Source organism: Fundulus heteroclitus, chromosome 24 (assembly GCF_011125445.2).
Source record: "Fundulus heteroclitus isolate FHET01 chromosome 24, MU-UCD_Fhet_4.1, whole genome shotgun sequence".
Taxonomy (NCBI): domain Eukaryota; kingdom Metazoa; phylum Chordata; class Actinopteri; order Cyprinodontiformes; family Fundulidae; genus Fundulus; species Fundulus heteroclitus.
In genome coordinates, this window is record NC_046384.1 from 18,496,214 (window position 1) to 18,511,928 (window position 15,715).

General features: G+C 43.3%; 2 protein-coding genes across 8 annotated transcripts in view; one reads left to right on the plus strand and one right to left on the minus strand.

The window, feature by feature from the left end:
* Positions 1 to 7,389, minus strand: part of zranb3 (zinc finger, RAN-binding domain containing 3) — a 121,130-nt gene extending 113,741 nt beyond the window's left edge. The window contains exons 1-2 of the mRNA XM_021321089.2: positions 7,360 to 7,389; positions 3,337 to 3,521 (exon numbers count right to left, since the gene is read on the minus strand). Of these exons, the coding sequence (XP_021176764.2) occupies positions 3,337 to 3,521; positions 7,360 to 7,374 (200 nt within the window). The 5' untranslated portion in view covers positions 7,375 to 7,389. The remainder of the gene's footprint in view (positions 1 to 3,336; positions 3,522 to 7,359) is intronic.
* Positions 7,390 to 8,332: 943 nt separating this feature from the next.
* Positions 8,333 to 15,715, plus strand: part of LOC105932528 (R3H domain-containing protein 1) — a 50,626-nt gene continuing 43,243 nt past the window's right edge. For 3 of the 7 annotated variants that reach the window (XM_036128385.1, XM_036128387.1, XM_036128390.1), the window contains exon 1: positions 13,217 to 13,386. The gene's annotated coding sequence lies outside the window, so the exon portion shown is untranslated. Of the gene's footprint in view, positions 8,513 to 13,216; positions 13,387 to 15,715 lie in introns of those variants that run through there. The other 4 variants (XM_036128386.1, XM_036128388.1, XM_036128389.1 and 1 more) reach the window with 2 other exon arrangements.

Genomic DNA, 15,715 nt, shown 5'->3' on the forward strand with positions numbered 1-15,715 from the left:
AAAAAAAGCTTGACAAAAAACAGATCAGAAATCCGTCACAAAATTCGGATTGGACAAGCACCAAGTTTTCTCTGAGAAAAAAAACAAAAACGAAATTAGCATTTAGATGAAAGGAAAATAAATAGCTTTACACAACCACCAACAATGAGCGAAAGATAGATTTTTCTATTATTATTCATATTTTCTACAAAATAACACAAAAAAACCCCACTAAATCCTTCCAAGTAGGTAAACCTGTGAGCACAACTGTATGTCAAATCTTGATTACATACAAACATCGACCTAGCGTCACTATGAACAGCTAAAAAAGTGTCCGATCTGTGATTTGTCGTGCCGTCGCTGCTCAACCAAATTGAAGAAGACATTAATATGACCACCCCATGCATAAAACGGCTAAAGAAGCTATTTGCACTCGAATTTCTTCTCTTTATTTCAACACCTTGTGTTAAACAGAGATCAAATTATTATTGCTCTTTTCCAGTTCCTGAGCCTTCTCAGCCTAAAGGACTATCTATATACCCTCTGTTAGGAATACATTTTACATAAAACTACAAATTTGATGCAAATGCTGAGTATTGATCCACCTTCACATTAGCAAAGCAGACGCTGTTCAACATGAGAACAGCTTAGAGACATACTCCACCAAATATCTGGCTTCAAGCTCAGTCGGGAAAAAAACATGAAGTCTTCCTGGATTTTTTATTATCCAAGGCTCATTTACACTTGCGAAGAAAGCTATGCATTTCTAATCTAGACGACCTGAGAGTTTAAAGATCTAAAAAAAAAAAAATGCAAACTTCTCTTTCAACTTTTTAAACAATTCAATCAACCACGTCCTTTTTATTGTTGCGCTGAGCCACATATTTTACACATTTTGCCCTGTTTATCTCCATAAAACTCACTCACCCTCCCACACAAGCCCGATCCAACAGGATCCATAAGTATTGCAACGACATTTGATGTTTTGGTTCGGTACACTTGAAGCTCTCTGGATGTGGAGAGACACACGATGGCTGCGAGATTCACAGGGGGAAAAAAAAATAAAAAAAATAAAAAAATCCACCCACGGATCCTCCTACGCTGGTGGATATCTTACATCAGTATATGATGTGCAGTGCATTTCAGGAGCTATTTTATGACAGGCTGCCATTTATTTCTCAGCTGTCAGCTTGTCATGTCTACTGTACCTTCATTTCGGGTGGTATTTTCAGGAGATCTTATAACCACCCTTCCTAAAAAAACCCAGCAAGTTTACAGCTCCACTAAATTGTTGTCTGTTCAGGATAAATATGCTCTTTCTGCCACATCATCACTTTTAGCTTTAGCTTCTCCGTGAAGATAACGAAGCATTCGTATCTCTGCTATTAACTTAATTGCTATCATTTTTGATTGTAATCAATCAAATTCGGCTGTCTGATGCGATGCGTCAGACAGCCCCCTTAGGTCTACTGCAGAAAATACAATATAGTGTAGCTCTGACATCCAAAGATCACCGAGAACATTCAAAACGTCTGGAGAATGGCTTCGTGATTCGGGTGTGTAATAGTTGGCAAGAACCTTTCGCTCCTTGCAATCTGTTTTATGTTAATGCAGCTCCCCTGAACAATATATTTAGGCGACAGGCTGAAAATGTAAGAAAGCTGTGCAGCCAGGGTGCGGTTAAAACTGTACAGTCTATAAGCGCTGGTTTATAGACAACACTTTTAAGGACGTCTTGAGCTTAGCCTTTTGTCTGTGAGTCATTTCATTTTGGAATAAGAACCTGGTGCTGGTCCAAAGAAATCATGATACCGTGAGTATTAAGAAACCTTGCACTTCATGGAAACAGTTTTTACCTGCAGAAGTTGAAGGGAGAGCATCTTACGGTGCAAACTCAGAATTTTATAACCAATTGTAGCTTTATGCTTACATGATTTCACACTTTTCCCCCCTGGAGAGCAGGAACTAGGTGTCTGCAGCGTATGTGTAGATATAGGCCCATTCCAATAAATTATAACGTCACGGAAAAGTTTATTCCTTTTAGCAATTCAAAAGCGAAACACATAAATTTGACTATTCCTGTTGATCTCATGATTATGGCTTTCATTTGATTGAAAAAATAAAAATAAATCTAAAACAGAGTCAGCCTACTGAAAAGTATGTCCATGTAGTCGTATCATTGATACTTGGTCGGGACACCTTTTGCGTGAATCAGTGTACGGATCCAATAAATAAGCGACCTGTCACCACTCCGCGCTTATTAATCTACAGATTCAATCTGCAAATTTCTCTGTGCATCTCTAATCAGTGAGAATGCTATACAGCATTCTCACTGATTGTTTTCCTGTTTTTCTTTATTATTATTATTCCGTCGGCGTCTAACTACTCCCGCATACTTCAACCAATTTTCAATAATTTTGGTGTCAAAACGTTCGGCTCGTTCCCGGCATGCCTGCTATGACTAATGGTTATGCTAACTTTTACACTTTTTAAAATATTTCACTTTTTGTGCGATTTTTTGGCTGTTCCCATTGAAATCAATGCAAATTGCTTCAAATTCCTTCAAATTAATTCTTCTAATTGTTCTTAATCTTCAAATTCTTAAATTTTTTTCAAATTTTTTAAATTTTTTGAAAAGTTTTCCTATTTCTTCAAATTTTTTAAATTCTTCAAATCCCTTCAAATTCTTAATATTGTTGTTTTAATTCTTTAAATCTAATTTCAATTATTTTTGCATCTTCTGCTCAATCATTCTGCAGATTAGCATTCTCACTCGCTGTTACGCAGGAACAGCTTTTTCTAGTTATTAATTATGTTTAGATGAAGCAGCGAGTCTCCTAAGACAACAATCCGTTTGGTCCAGACGTGCAGTGTCTCCACACTGTCCGTGCTGTCACACTGACACCAATCGAACAAGGTGGCTGTCGGCACCGCGCAGAGAGAGCAAACTGACCCCTGACCCGTCCGTGCGAGAAAGCGCAGCCTTCCAGTGTTCCCAAATCGATACGGCTGCTCGGCGCCGGCAGCGTCCCTCGGATCTGCTCCCCCTAGGCTGACCCGCCGCAGAAAATGGAGCGGAGGATGAAACGGACAAGTCCTGCTCTGTTAGTGTTGGTTTATGCTGAACACGGGAAAAACGCCGAGAACCTTTTTTTCGCAGACACTAATCATATTCATAGACACAACCTGGACCCTTAACCCTATGGATGATTATGCTAACTGGTGCATTTTGCAGATACAATTAATGGTTGCAAAGCGGGGGACTCGTCCAACTATTGCACAGTTACCTAACTACATGCCACCTTATTGGCTGCTGTTTTATCACACGAGACGTGTCAGCAGGAAGAAGTCTCTCACCGTCCGCCTTTAGACAAAGCGAACTCCACTCCCTCTCGCTGAAAAGGCATGAGGCGCTGAAGGAGCTTGGGAGGGAGTTCTGACAGCTGCTTCGACCGTCTTGTGTCACAGTCAGAAGTCGGTGGGTCCCTGTTATCCATCACTAGCTGCTGGTCTGCATCAGTCAATAGGATGGGATTTAAAATCTAGAAGATAAACACAAACATACCGTTAGAACGTACATGTGCAGTGCCCTCAGGTTTATTTGCTTTTTATTTTGTTTGTCACATGCTACTTGTTAACATCAGCAAGCTAATTTTAATATCAGACAAAGATACCCAGAGTAAATACAAAATGCAGTTTTCAAATCGTGAAGAAATAAAAGCTACCCAAACCAGATTAGCCTTATGTGAAAAAGTTCATCTCCCCCCTGTTATGTCATAAATGAGTTAAATTTCACTACCAGAGAATCCTGAAAGAGAGGCCAGCCATCGTTTATGGTACAGATGGCCTGAGCCCAGATCTGAGAACGACGGCAGGCCCAAGTCGGCTACATTCTTGTTTCAAATGAATATGTATGGGAGCCATACTGAATACTAAACCTGGGACTGCTCAGCCACCCCCTGCCTTCTCAGTCAGCATTCAGAGGACTTGCTCTTGTTGTATTTCTGACCTGGATATCAAAAAAGTAACCTCTGAGTACAAATAAAAGGCACCAAAACATCAGCAGAGACAGGCGGCGGTGGAATGAGCTTAAATAAGAGTTCACCAGACTGTCTCTGTTTTTCTAAAAAAAAACGTTTCGACACCTATCCAGACGTCTTTGTCAGTTCTGATGGCTCTCTTTGAGCAACCAGTGGTTGGTGCGCTGCTGTTTTCTAAAGCACGCGGAGGCCCATCCTCCTAGGAGCATTCCAACAGATGCAAATCAACGACCCGCCCGTCACTCTCCTGGGTCGTTGGAGGCTATTGCTTGGTGTGAGTGGAGTGCTTGTTTCACCATGATGAACAGCACATGAGCACTCCAAACACAGTTCGCTCAAGTGCGAGCCACCAGAACTGACAAAGACTCCTGGATATGTTGTTGAAATGTTTTCAGAAAGAACTCCGATTTAAGCCTGTTTGCTGTTGTTAAGACCTGGATTACTGAGAATCTGTATAGACACTGCAAAAAAGCTAATCAAAAATAGGCCATAGTGTAACAGTTTCATTATCTATTGCACTATTTTTATACATTACTGATCATTTTTTCCCCATCTTTTTAATCAATTAAGACAAATGCATCCAACATTATTCTAAAGAATGAACAAATTGTCCATTGAGGTTAAGGCTAATATTTTTATAAATATTTTTCTAAAAGTTAGACTTCTAAGCATCAAATCTTGGTTATTCTCAGTAAAATATCCCTTATCTGTATTACACCTTTCCCACTTCAAACCTTACACGATAATTTACTGTGTCAGGGTTAAGGCTGGTTTACGCGGCAGGATTTTTAACCCGCTTTTTGCCCTGATCTTCCATTTCCGAGAGGCGCCGACTATACGCGTGTCTCTTAAGATAATCTTAAGAAATGTTCCTGCCGTGTGCGGTGTGTTAAGATCGATCTGGTCCGCTCGGTAGAGCGTCGAGACCACTCCAACCTCATATTCAACAAATTGGATTGTGTTGATCCGAGATCCTAGCCAGCCTGTTGAATGTGACTTGTAGGTAATCAGAAAGCAAGGTGAGGGAAACCCCAAAAGGAAAAAAAAAAATTTAACTCATCTCCATCTCATAATGCAGCAAACGTAGAGCGCCCCATTTACATTGTCTCCACTTCTTTAACTAACGGCTTTTATTTTTATGCTTTTTTTTTCTGTTAAAAGCAGTCCACAAACTATCGGCATTATTCTTCTACGTCATCCATGTTTGTTTACTCTGAACTCTGATTTGATCTTAAGAGGTTTCGCAACATTTCCTGTCTGACATCTGATTGATCCTCCGCTCCACTGTCAACAAAGCCGTTATATTCCTGGGTAAGTCACGCATTTGTGTGATTACGTAAGATGTTCGTAATCTTTGCATAGCTCTTCCCCTGATGCCTGTAAGTCGCTTCTCTGAGAAATGTACAAAAATTGTATTTCTTCTGTAGTTTTCATAGAGCTACTAACCACTGTAAGAACCACCGGTCCCAAAGCCATTGGCCTCATTTGAATGCTCCTAGCTTCTGTTTCTTGACATCTCATGGGGTCAACAGTAAGAACTTTATCGTGGCTAGGAAAGGAGATTTGGACTGCTTTGCCGATTTTGGACAGTCTTTAACTCCAACATGACAGAAGGCACATGGATGACGCGTGGCTACATGTAATAAGAATTATTAAAACACTTCTACTAATTGACTCTTACCAATTGACTCTCATTTAACAGTGCATTTCCACCAACAGAACGTATCATTTCTCTTCTTCTACACTTGTGGGGCTGTCACTCAAGGCGCCCCACAAGTGTAGCGAAATAACCAATCGTATAGTCTTGCTAGGGAAAATTTATAAATATTTGGCCAATCAGCATCACCAAAATGAATGGCTTTGGGGCTCCTGGAGTCTCTGCCCTTGCTACACAGTGATAGGTGTATAGACCAGTTCACGAGTGACGTCACGCGCTACATCCACGCTACATCCGGGTCACGGTGGTCGGCAAAAACAGTACTGTTTTCGCTTACCACCGTGACAAAACGGGTGAATTACAGCGTACTTTTAGTTTATTTTTGGAATCTAAACAATGCCTACGACTTGTTGGGCTCCCGGTTGCACACAGAGGCATTCCAAATCGTCGGATGTACGTTTCTTTCGTTTACCAAAGGACGAAGAAAGAAATTAATCATTTCAATGAAACGGATGCAGACAGACAATCCCAATCGACTGTGGGAGCCATCATACCACGCCAGAATTTGCAGTCTACACTTCATCTCCGGTAAATACAACTTTTTTTTGCACTATTAATTTTTCTACTTAAATAATTATATAAATAAAAAATTAGGATATATATTTAAGTCAAGACGTAAACGTTTGTTTCGTAATATATACGTACATGTACAATGTATGCAAACCCTCTGGCATGAGTCTGTGAAAAGGATTAATAAGACAAAAACACCAAAATAATCCTTAGTGAACAATGTTTTTTTATTAATTAAATGCTTATTGTGGAATCGTAGTAATTTTCTGACTTTTAATTTAAATGCATGTACTGGGTTAGGCAGGGAAATCTATTGGCCAGCCCCACCAAGATTTTTTTTTCACCAGCTGCCACTGGTCCTTACTAAATAGAATAATTCGGATGGAACCTTCGTTTGTTGATGCTAATCAGCTATTATACAGATATAATTTCTGGCTGAAATTCTTCTTCAGAGGCTGGCTTGATCGGTTAGACCTATATCTATTGCATTACTGTCAACTGCGGGTGATATTAGGTGCATTCATTCCACCGTTGACCCGGTAATTTGATTTGCATGTGTGAAAGGCGCTAATCAACCCGGATATGAGGCCCCAGTAAATTACTGGGGTTTTAGACAGTTGTCATGTCAGGGTGGGTTTGTAGAAAAGTAAATAAATCCTCTAAATAGTGGAACAGCTAATCAGATGCACCCTTAGCCCCCAACCCAAACAACTGCATGCACAGTTATAGCCATGTCATTTCCACAAACATATATATAAAAATATTTATTTTAGGATCATTAATCATAACAGGAGCAATAAGCGAAATTTCATTCTTTTTGATAGAAAGACCTAAAAAATAAGTATTTGAAGAGCTAAAGGTAATATTTTCAGTGGACTATGGTTTGACGTCACACTGCATCTGTCTATGTTGTTCTTCAGTCTCTTGTTTACATAGCTGGGCTGGCCGCCAGTGCGTAAAGGTACATGCATGTGAACAGCTGCCACTCGGGGCTCAGCCCCTCCCTGCCCTAAAATACCACCGTCAGAGCGCTCGAGCAACATGGTGGAGAGCACCTCCAGCAGATCAAAACGTTCTCTTGCTAGCGGCATTATCGAGTTATGAGTTACTCACTTCTTCACTAGACATTTTCCTCCAAAATGTGCTGTTACGTGATGCTGTTTCACTGTGTTTTTACCCTTTACAAATATGCCCATAGGAGGCGACGTGTTACAAGGGAAAGGAGGGGCCGGGTTGCAGCTATTGTGGAGGACGAGACGTGGATTGTCACATCTTGTTTTGGTGTACAGCTTTTGGTGAAATATTGCGTATTGCTCCTTTAACAGAACCCTATTTAAAAAAATATCTAATCTGTCCTTTGTGGTTAAGAATTAGACAAAGTACATAGGTCAAATTCACATTTACGCATACTCTTGGTCTTATTATCAAGTATGTTGCTCTGTGCAAATGCAAAAAAATATATATTTTTAACTAAATTTAGTAAGTTACCAGGACCCAACAACTAATTTTCATGACCCTAATTTGGCACGCGACACCAAGATTGAAAACCACTGGCCTACATATTCCATGTAAAAATAGTTTTAGGATGAGCTGCTTTCTTTTCTTAACTTTCTAAAATACAAAAAGAGAGATAAAACATGAGCTTAGAAACCACGTAAACACATACACGTGTTTTTACGCTTCCAGGTTTAATCAATATTTTTCGTGCATGTGCACATATTTAAATTTGTTTCACGTGGCGAGCCGTACTCGAAAATGTTGCCACGTGCTTGTTCGCCAGCAACTTGTCGACCACATGCAAACTTTAAACTTACCAGGCTGAGACCAACATTATTAGCTTTCGTCGGGTGGAGAAGCAGCCGCAGTCCACGAACAGATGCACACAAACCCCTCGCGGGAACTTCGCCGTCCTCTCCGCCTACGTCACTGCCGCCGTAAAGTATCTTTTCTTACGACACAACTCAACGGAAATCTGTTAGCGACTTCCATTTACTTTTAAAAAAAAAGGCGAAACAAGTGACAACCTTCTCAAACTACTTCAATCCCATTATGTTACCATAAGACGAGAAGAAGGAGGGGGAAAACTGCTTTACGACAAGACGTGACATATTATTGAAGACCCTGCGCGTGCGGCGCCGGCGCGAGGAGCTGACGCACACAGGCAGTCTGCTGCTGGCCGCTGGCTCTCCTTTTACTCCGCCACCCAACAGTAGCTGGCTGCTTCACCATCGGACAACGGCTGTTTCACCGAGTGTAAACCTAAGCGGTAAGGCAACGCTAGAATAAACCTACAGCATCACGACACCTTTGCGATAAATAGCGGTAACTGGGTAGTTTTTTTTTTTTAAACCCTGCAGCGTAAGCTAGTTGGCTAAAAAGCAGGTCTCGGCGTGTTGCTGTGTGACAGTTCAGGGCGCCCCGGTGTGTTTGGCCGCTAGCACGCCGCAGTGCCAGGTAAGGATCGTTAGCTTAGCCCCGACATAAAGCGACGCCGGAACGGATGAAAGGACACAACCTCGACTCTGAAACTGCGCACGAATCCAACAGCGTCACACATGTGCAGCATTCCCTACAGGAAACCCCCAACGGGAGTTTTGAAATATGTAATAATTGAACAACTTTTAGGCCTGCTCCCGGCTCCGTCCCTCCCACCTTTAGTTTGCTGCAGCGTTGTTTGAGTCCGTTCCAGAAATATGGCCGTCTTTAGCTCTCGGACAGACGCCTCAAAAAATGTGCTCAAACGCCTATTTATGGGGATGAAACCCTCATACAAACCTGTCTCCCTTTTGATTTGCTCAACACAGAGGGAATATGTAATAGCTATGTTTTTAATGGAGGCTGGTGGTGCGTGACTTGCTGTTGAATAACAAGGAAAACCCATTTTGGGTCAGCACCTATAATAAGGCTGAGATTGTTCCCTCAAGATTTGTGTGATGGGACAGTTAATGTAGTATATTTTGAATTGATTACTTAACCCTATAAGAAAGTGATTTGTTCTATTAACTTGTTTTTTTTGTGCAGGGGAAGAGATCAGAAGCGCAAAAGAAACAGATAAAGTTCTAGGCATTGGTATATTAGTATGACGAGCTTGGGGAAGGAATGTCATGCTGAAAATGCTTTTATGGGTTTATTTAAAAATGCAAAGCAAAAAAATATTCCCAACATTAAGTATTATGTCTAGTAGTATAGAGATGGCATTTGTTGTTTTTGGTTTCCATATATGAAACACTACAGAGGTAACTAGAGACGCACCGATCCGATACCTGGATAGGAAATCGGCTCCGATATTGAGTTAATTAGCTGGATCGGATATCGGATGAATGATGCCGATCCGGTGTTCCGATCCCTTCTTTTTATATATATATATATATATATATATATATATATATATATATATATATATATATATATATATATATATATATATATATAGATAGATAGATAGATAGATAGATAGATAGATAGTGTCTGATCTGGTCTCAAACTCTATACGCCAGCAAGTCCGACTGCAACACGCAATATCTGAAACGTGAATATTGCGAGGCGTGGCGATAACGTGGTTAATTCAACACCACAAACATGGCAAGGCATACAGTTCATTCACTCGTCTGTAGTCTCTGATCGGCCGATACGCTCGGCCCAGGTATCGGTATTGGATCGGTGCGTCTCTGGAATGAACACTAAATACATTTAGCAGTAGTAGGTTTCATGTGCTTTTGGTAGCGCTGATAATGGCTTGTTAATGAGTCCAGAGCTAGAAGCTTGGGTTGGGCTAGCTGCGCGTTCAGTCAGTCTGCAGTGATTTGCTTCGCTTGCTGGTTGCTGAAATGTTGCAACGGCCTTACCTTAAAGAAGAGTTGGCCGATGCTGCATTTCTTTTGCAACCGAAAATATTTCTAAACATCCAAATGTGTGCTAAGTGAAAGTAAACCCTTATCTTGTTAATATTTTGGGGGCATGAACCTGAAAAGCTTAGCGACAGCAGTCCTGTATAAGCGGGTGAATTTAATAGGGGTTAGTCATATCGGTAAGTCCAAAAATAATTCAAAGTTCATATTCTAATTCTGTTAATACATTTTCATCTTTGAGACACATTAGTACAGCTTCATTACGGACGTCATCTCTGTGCTGGACGGTGAAAGGAGGCTGTAAGAGAATCTTTATTCTCCTCATGGGCCATAAATCAAAAATCCCATAACCCCAAATTTATACCTGCTTAAAAAGTAAGCCAGCCTAGATAATCCTCGCCTCATTGAGTTTGCAGAAATGGACGGAGATGACTGTGAGAGTTGCCTCCAATGAGGCTAAGCATCATGATGGGATTATTTTTGTCATGGTAACGGCAGAGACTAGTGGGTGGAGCCTGGGTACAGGTTTGGTTTGCAGAGCTACAAATGTGCTTGACAAAGTATTCAGCACATTAAACGTTCTCATATCTTTTCACTTTACAGCCACAAACTTCAACATATTTTACGGTCGGCAGGATAAATATCCGTAGAGCGCCCTGCCGATCTGACCTTTTTCTGGATGCGCGGCAAGAAAGAAGCCGTTGATGGGAGAGCGTCGTTAGAAGTCCAGTTTGCGGTGCGTTCTCCATGTAGGGAACTCAGCAAACATGTAGAAGAAGGCGCTCTGGTTAGATAACTTTAACGCTGAGCCAGAGCTACAACGAAATAGGTTCAATCGAAGCATATTCATACTACAATGGCCTAGTCAAAGTCTAATCTTTGATCCGATGGAGAATCTGTGGCAAGATTTGAAGATGGAGTTCCAGATTCTCCACCCAATCTGAGTTTTGACTGTTTCATGAAGAACGAGACAAAAAAAGATGTTTCTAGATGTGCAAAGCTACTTGACGCTACCGTAAAAGCTCTTTACTCCACGGACTGAATACAGACGCAAGCTAAATCATTCAGATTTTTTTTTTTTTGGCTCGCTAAAACTGTTTGAAATCAATATCAGTTTCCTTTTCGCTTTACAGTGCACCGCTTCGTGGCGGTCCGTCGTAGGGCTGGGCGATAATTCAATAATGATATATATCGATAGATAGACGTATGGTTCAATATAAATAACAGGGGTCAATAAAAAGTACAATAAAAGAGCAGTGCATTCTAGCCTATCGTGTAGGTTAATACTGCAGTCATTGCATCTTCCCTAACCAATCACAAACCCAGGAAAGCTCCATCAGCCTTCAGAGAGTTCAGAGAGCACATGTTCTTTTTCTCTTTTTTAACACTTAACTTAATTTTAGTAAAACATTGGTTGAATAAAGGGCTGTTTTAATCCATTTATCTAAAAATAGGTCATCAAGCAACTGCATAAAATAGCCAGGGTTGCACTTAAATTGTATATTTAGAAAAAATTTTTTTGGATAATTATCAATATCGATCAATATGATATCTATTTGAACGGTATGCTTTTCTTCTATATCGCCCAGAAAACATTTAAAAGGCAGGGGCGCTTTAAAGCGCAGCGTTTGTGACGGGTTGCAGGGCGTTTAGCACCAGTAGCGTCGACCTAAGCGCGTCATTTAGGCACGTTAAAGTGCACTAAATCCCAGCTCCGACGGCCTCCTGTGGTTGTGTGCAATCTGTAGGAGTCCCTCTCCTGAAGCTGAAAACGTCGGCTAATAAGCGCCTGCCCCAACAGTTTGGCCCCGCGGCGGCGCGGCTCGACCCGCCGCCGCAGCTCGGTCGACCGTTCATCCCGCAGGTTAGAGCGAATTTGGGTCTGGAGCGCTGATGACATTATCGCATATTGAGGTTGAGGTTGCCGTGTAATAGCTTTCACCAAAGATGTGGCCCCTGATGACTAAATTATTCATTGCCTCCCAGGGAGTGGGGGGGGGTCTTTCATATCTCTAATATTTGGGTGTGTGGGGAGAGGTGGGGGCCCCATTAAATAATTCATCCGCCCGTCCATAAATTGTTTGTCCAATCGCTGACCTTTTCGCAGGATTAAGAAAGCACAACAATAAATTCTTCCGAGACCCGGCGCGACCAAAAAAAAAAAAAAAAGGTACAATTACGAGGCGAGGGGGGGGGGGGGGGGCTGGGGACGGGAGCGTTTTTGTCGCAGCCTGGATGTCGGTTGCTAAGTGACAGCGGGAACTTTTTCCACCCACCCGCGTGTTCGCCGTGGAAGCCGGAGCGGCTGAAAGGACGAAAACAAATCGCATCACGGCAGTCTAGACTCGGGCTGAGCAGGACCTGTTTGTGACTCGCCCGTGTCCTTGACGGCTCGTCGGCGAGAGCGGCGAGAGCGCCTCACGGAGCGGCGTTCTGCCGCAGACGTCCTGCTACACACACCGTCCCCTCTTTGAATTCTGCTAGATTTAAATGGAGATTTTTCCACCAAACTGGGGGTGATATTTCAGGTGTTGGCTCTGATTCTGCGTGTGGAGAAGCAGGGCGCCAGCTAACGCGGGAAGGCGGCCCACCAAAACAGCTCGGCCGCACGGCAGCCAGCGCCTCCCCACCGGCTCTCCACCTGGTCACTGAGCACCTAGCTGGCCGCAGACTGTTTGTCACCTCTCCTTTTTTTTTTTTTCGCCCGCCCGCCTTTCTCCCTCCACTCCTCGGTTGTTCCCTCTTCTTCCTCCATCTCCTACATTCCATCCCATGTCCCTGGCTGGCCTCTCCTCCACCCCCTCTCCCCCCCCTCCCATCCTAAAGCAGAGCAGCTAATGAAGAGCCCCATTTAGCTAGTGACTTTGGTTCATTCGGCGCTCCGTACCGCCGGCCGGCCCTCGGCTGCAGCGACTGGCTGCCGGCGCTCTGACATCACACGGGGGGCCAGCTGTTGATTTGGCTCTGTCTCCAAGGCTGTGCTGGCTTGATGGCTTGTGGCAGGTAGACTTGCGCTCTTTCCTCCCTCCCTCCCCGCTCTCTCTCTCTCTCTCTCTCTCTCTCTCTCTCTGGTGATGACACCCACTCCTTCCCTCGTCCTCTCCCCACTACACTCTCCTCTCCTCCGTCTTCCGCTGGCACTCAGCGGAGCAGGAGTACAGGAGGCAGCTGCCGAGGAGCGAGCTGGGAGGGCGACTCCAGCCTCCTCTCCAGCAGATTGTGCCTCCTGTACGATGGAAACTAAACGCCGGCGCGGCGGACGGGATGGAGGGCAGAGCTGCCGGGCGCGCAGGTACGTCCCTGCTGGCCGCGCTCCTTTTTAAAGACGAGCAAACTGCATGCTTTCCCTTGACCAACTTTGAGGTTTCGTTTATTTCTTTGATTTGTTTTCTGGGAACTTTGCGTGAAGTTGCCGTTTTTTTGTTGAGCGGGCGCGCGTCTGAAATCCCCGCGTCCGCTTTTCCATTAGCGGGATAATTAAGCGTGATCAGCGAATAAGAGGCTTCGCTCTGCATTGTTCTCCAGCCAAGCTCGCCATCGTGTCTCTCCCCTGTTTGTTCTGCAGGTGTTGTCTGCAAATTGACTTTTAATGACTCGTACATTTTTTTCCCCCCCTAAAAGCTCTGTGGGGTTAAAAAACTGCTAGACTTGCATGTCGTTTTTTTTTTTTGTGTGTGTGTGTGTTTATTGTTTCTGCTCTAATTGCCTAGATTGATATTCCCTGGAAGCTCTCTTATGGGATAGGTAATGGATTACCTACATGCTCTGCTGTGGATTTAATTTATTAGAGCTGCCTGCGCCTCCGCTGCCAGATGAAACCTGAAGGCAGGGCGAGCGGCACAATTAGGGGCTCATTTGTGCTGCGTTTATGCTTTTCCCACCTATTCTGAGCAGGTTTTTTTTTTTTTCTTTACCGACGCCGCCTGAGTCTCCCTGAAGCTGAAGGGAGCAGTGTATGAAAGTGATATCATTTCACAGGCTCCCTCCTAATCGTTTCTCCCCAGTCGGTGCTTTCCTTTTTGCTTCGCAATTAGCAGAAATGGTTGGAAAACGGGAGATTAGTTACTCAGTCAGGCAAAACGCTAAAATCAATTTTATTGCCGCGCCATGTCTGCGAACCAGCATTAGGAACCTAATTAACTGTTTATTTGATCCCTGATTTTATTAGTCTTGGTCCACGTCGCGCAATCTGCTACTCTGAAAGTAAGTTTTTTTTTATTTGTATTTTGTTTTTGTTTTTTTGCTTGTTGTAGTTTGAGATGCTCATCAGCCAAGCAGCCCGAAAACAGAACTGCTCAGTTTCTCCTTGGTTGAAATTGTTAAGTTTTAAATTTATGCTTAACCCTGTGCGTTAAATGTAATGGAAACCTTTTAACTTTGATGTACTTTTTAAGTTGAAATCAGATTAAGGTTAGGGGGGACGTGAGTCGGCTTAATCTCGTAATTGCTTCCTGTTCTGTTTTATTAAGAACCCCTGCTTCTATCAAAGAACCCACACCACATTTATTCCCATTTATTTTATGCCGTAAGCCTTAAAAACTCAATCAGAATCGAGATCAAGCCGCAAAGAAATCCAGAAGTCGGTATTGGCTTTGGGGAAAAAAACCTGATTGGCGCATCTTCAGTTTAAACAGGAATTAAATAGAATTTTTTTTTTTGTTGTTGTTGATCTAAGCTGGTTAAGCGTAAAGATTTGAACGTGGCTAACATTTTCTCTCCTCATGCTGGTCCACTGAACGAAGCTCCTCTTGTTATCTTTCAGCGCATCCGTGTTTTTTTTATTGTCTTCATGGAGCAAGGCTGTTGTGCTCGCAAAGGTTAAGGCTCCATGTTTTCTGCCCTCCCTTCCTTCCTCTCTGTCTTTCTTTCTTTCTTTCTTTCTTTTTCAACTCACCCCTTCGCTCTCTGCTGGGAATAGAACCGGGGCAGATAGAGGAAGGGTATCGAGGGTCCTCCAGCTCAAGCAGAGCTGCTTATCGGCTCCGATCCACGCATAGCTGAGCAGAAAAGAGGGGAGCGGAGGTGTGGGAGGGAAAGGTCAGCTCTTAGAAGAGAGAGAGAGAGAGAGAGAGAAAGAGAGAGAGAGAGGCGGGCAGGCGAGGATGTGCTATAGGGAAAGAAGATGAGTACACTGGAGTGTGCGAGTGGCTCTTCAGAGTGATGGAGAAATGGATCACTAGTTTGTTGTTGAGCAGAAGAGCGTTTGATTAATTTAGCTCGGTGGGTGGCTGCATTCATACCAAGTTGGTGTTTTTTTCCATTAAATAAGGTAATATTCCAATATCCTCCAATTCAAGAGTAAATTTGGCCCGACGCTGCGCGGCAGCCAGACCCACCGCACCGATTGCCTAGCAGCCAGGAAAGGAAGAGAGGGGGAAAAATCCTATATTTGTCTTTTTTCAGATTGCTATCAATCATTTGAAGAGTAGCGAAGCCTCTCTGAACGTTCGCGTGTCGATACGGCCGGCGAACGCGGACCTGCGTGTCAAACGGGCGGCTTTGACGCAATCCGCGCCAGAGAGGCTGCCGGTGCGACACCCGGCGACGCCTCTTTAAGGGCGCCGCGCTCTGCGGTGATTTTTTATTTTTTTAATGCCAACGAGCCACTCCCTGTCAGGCTC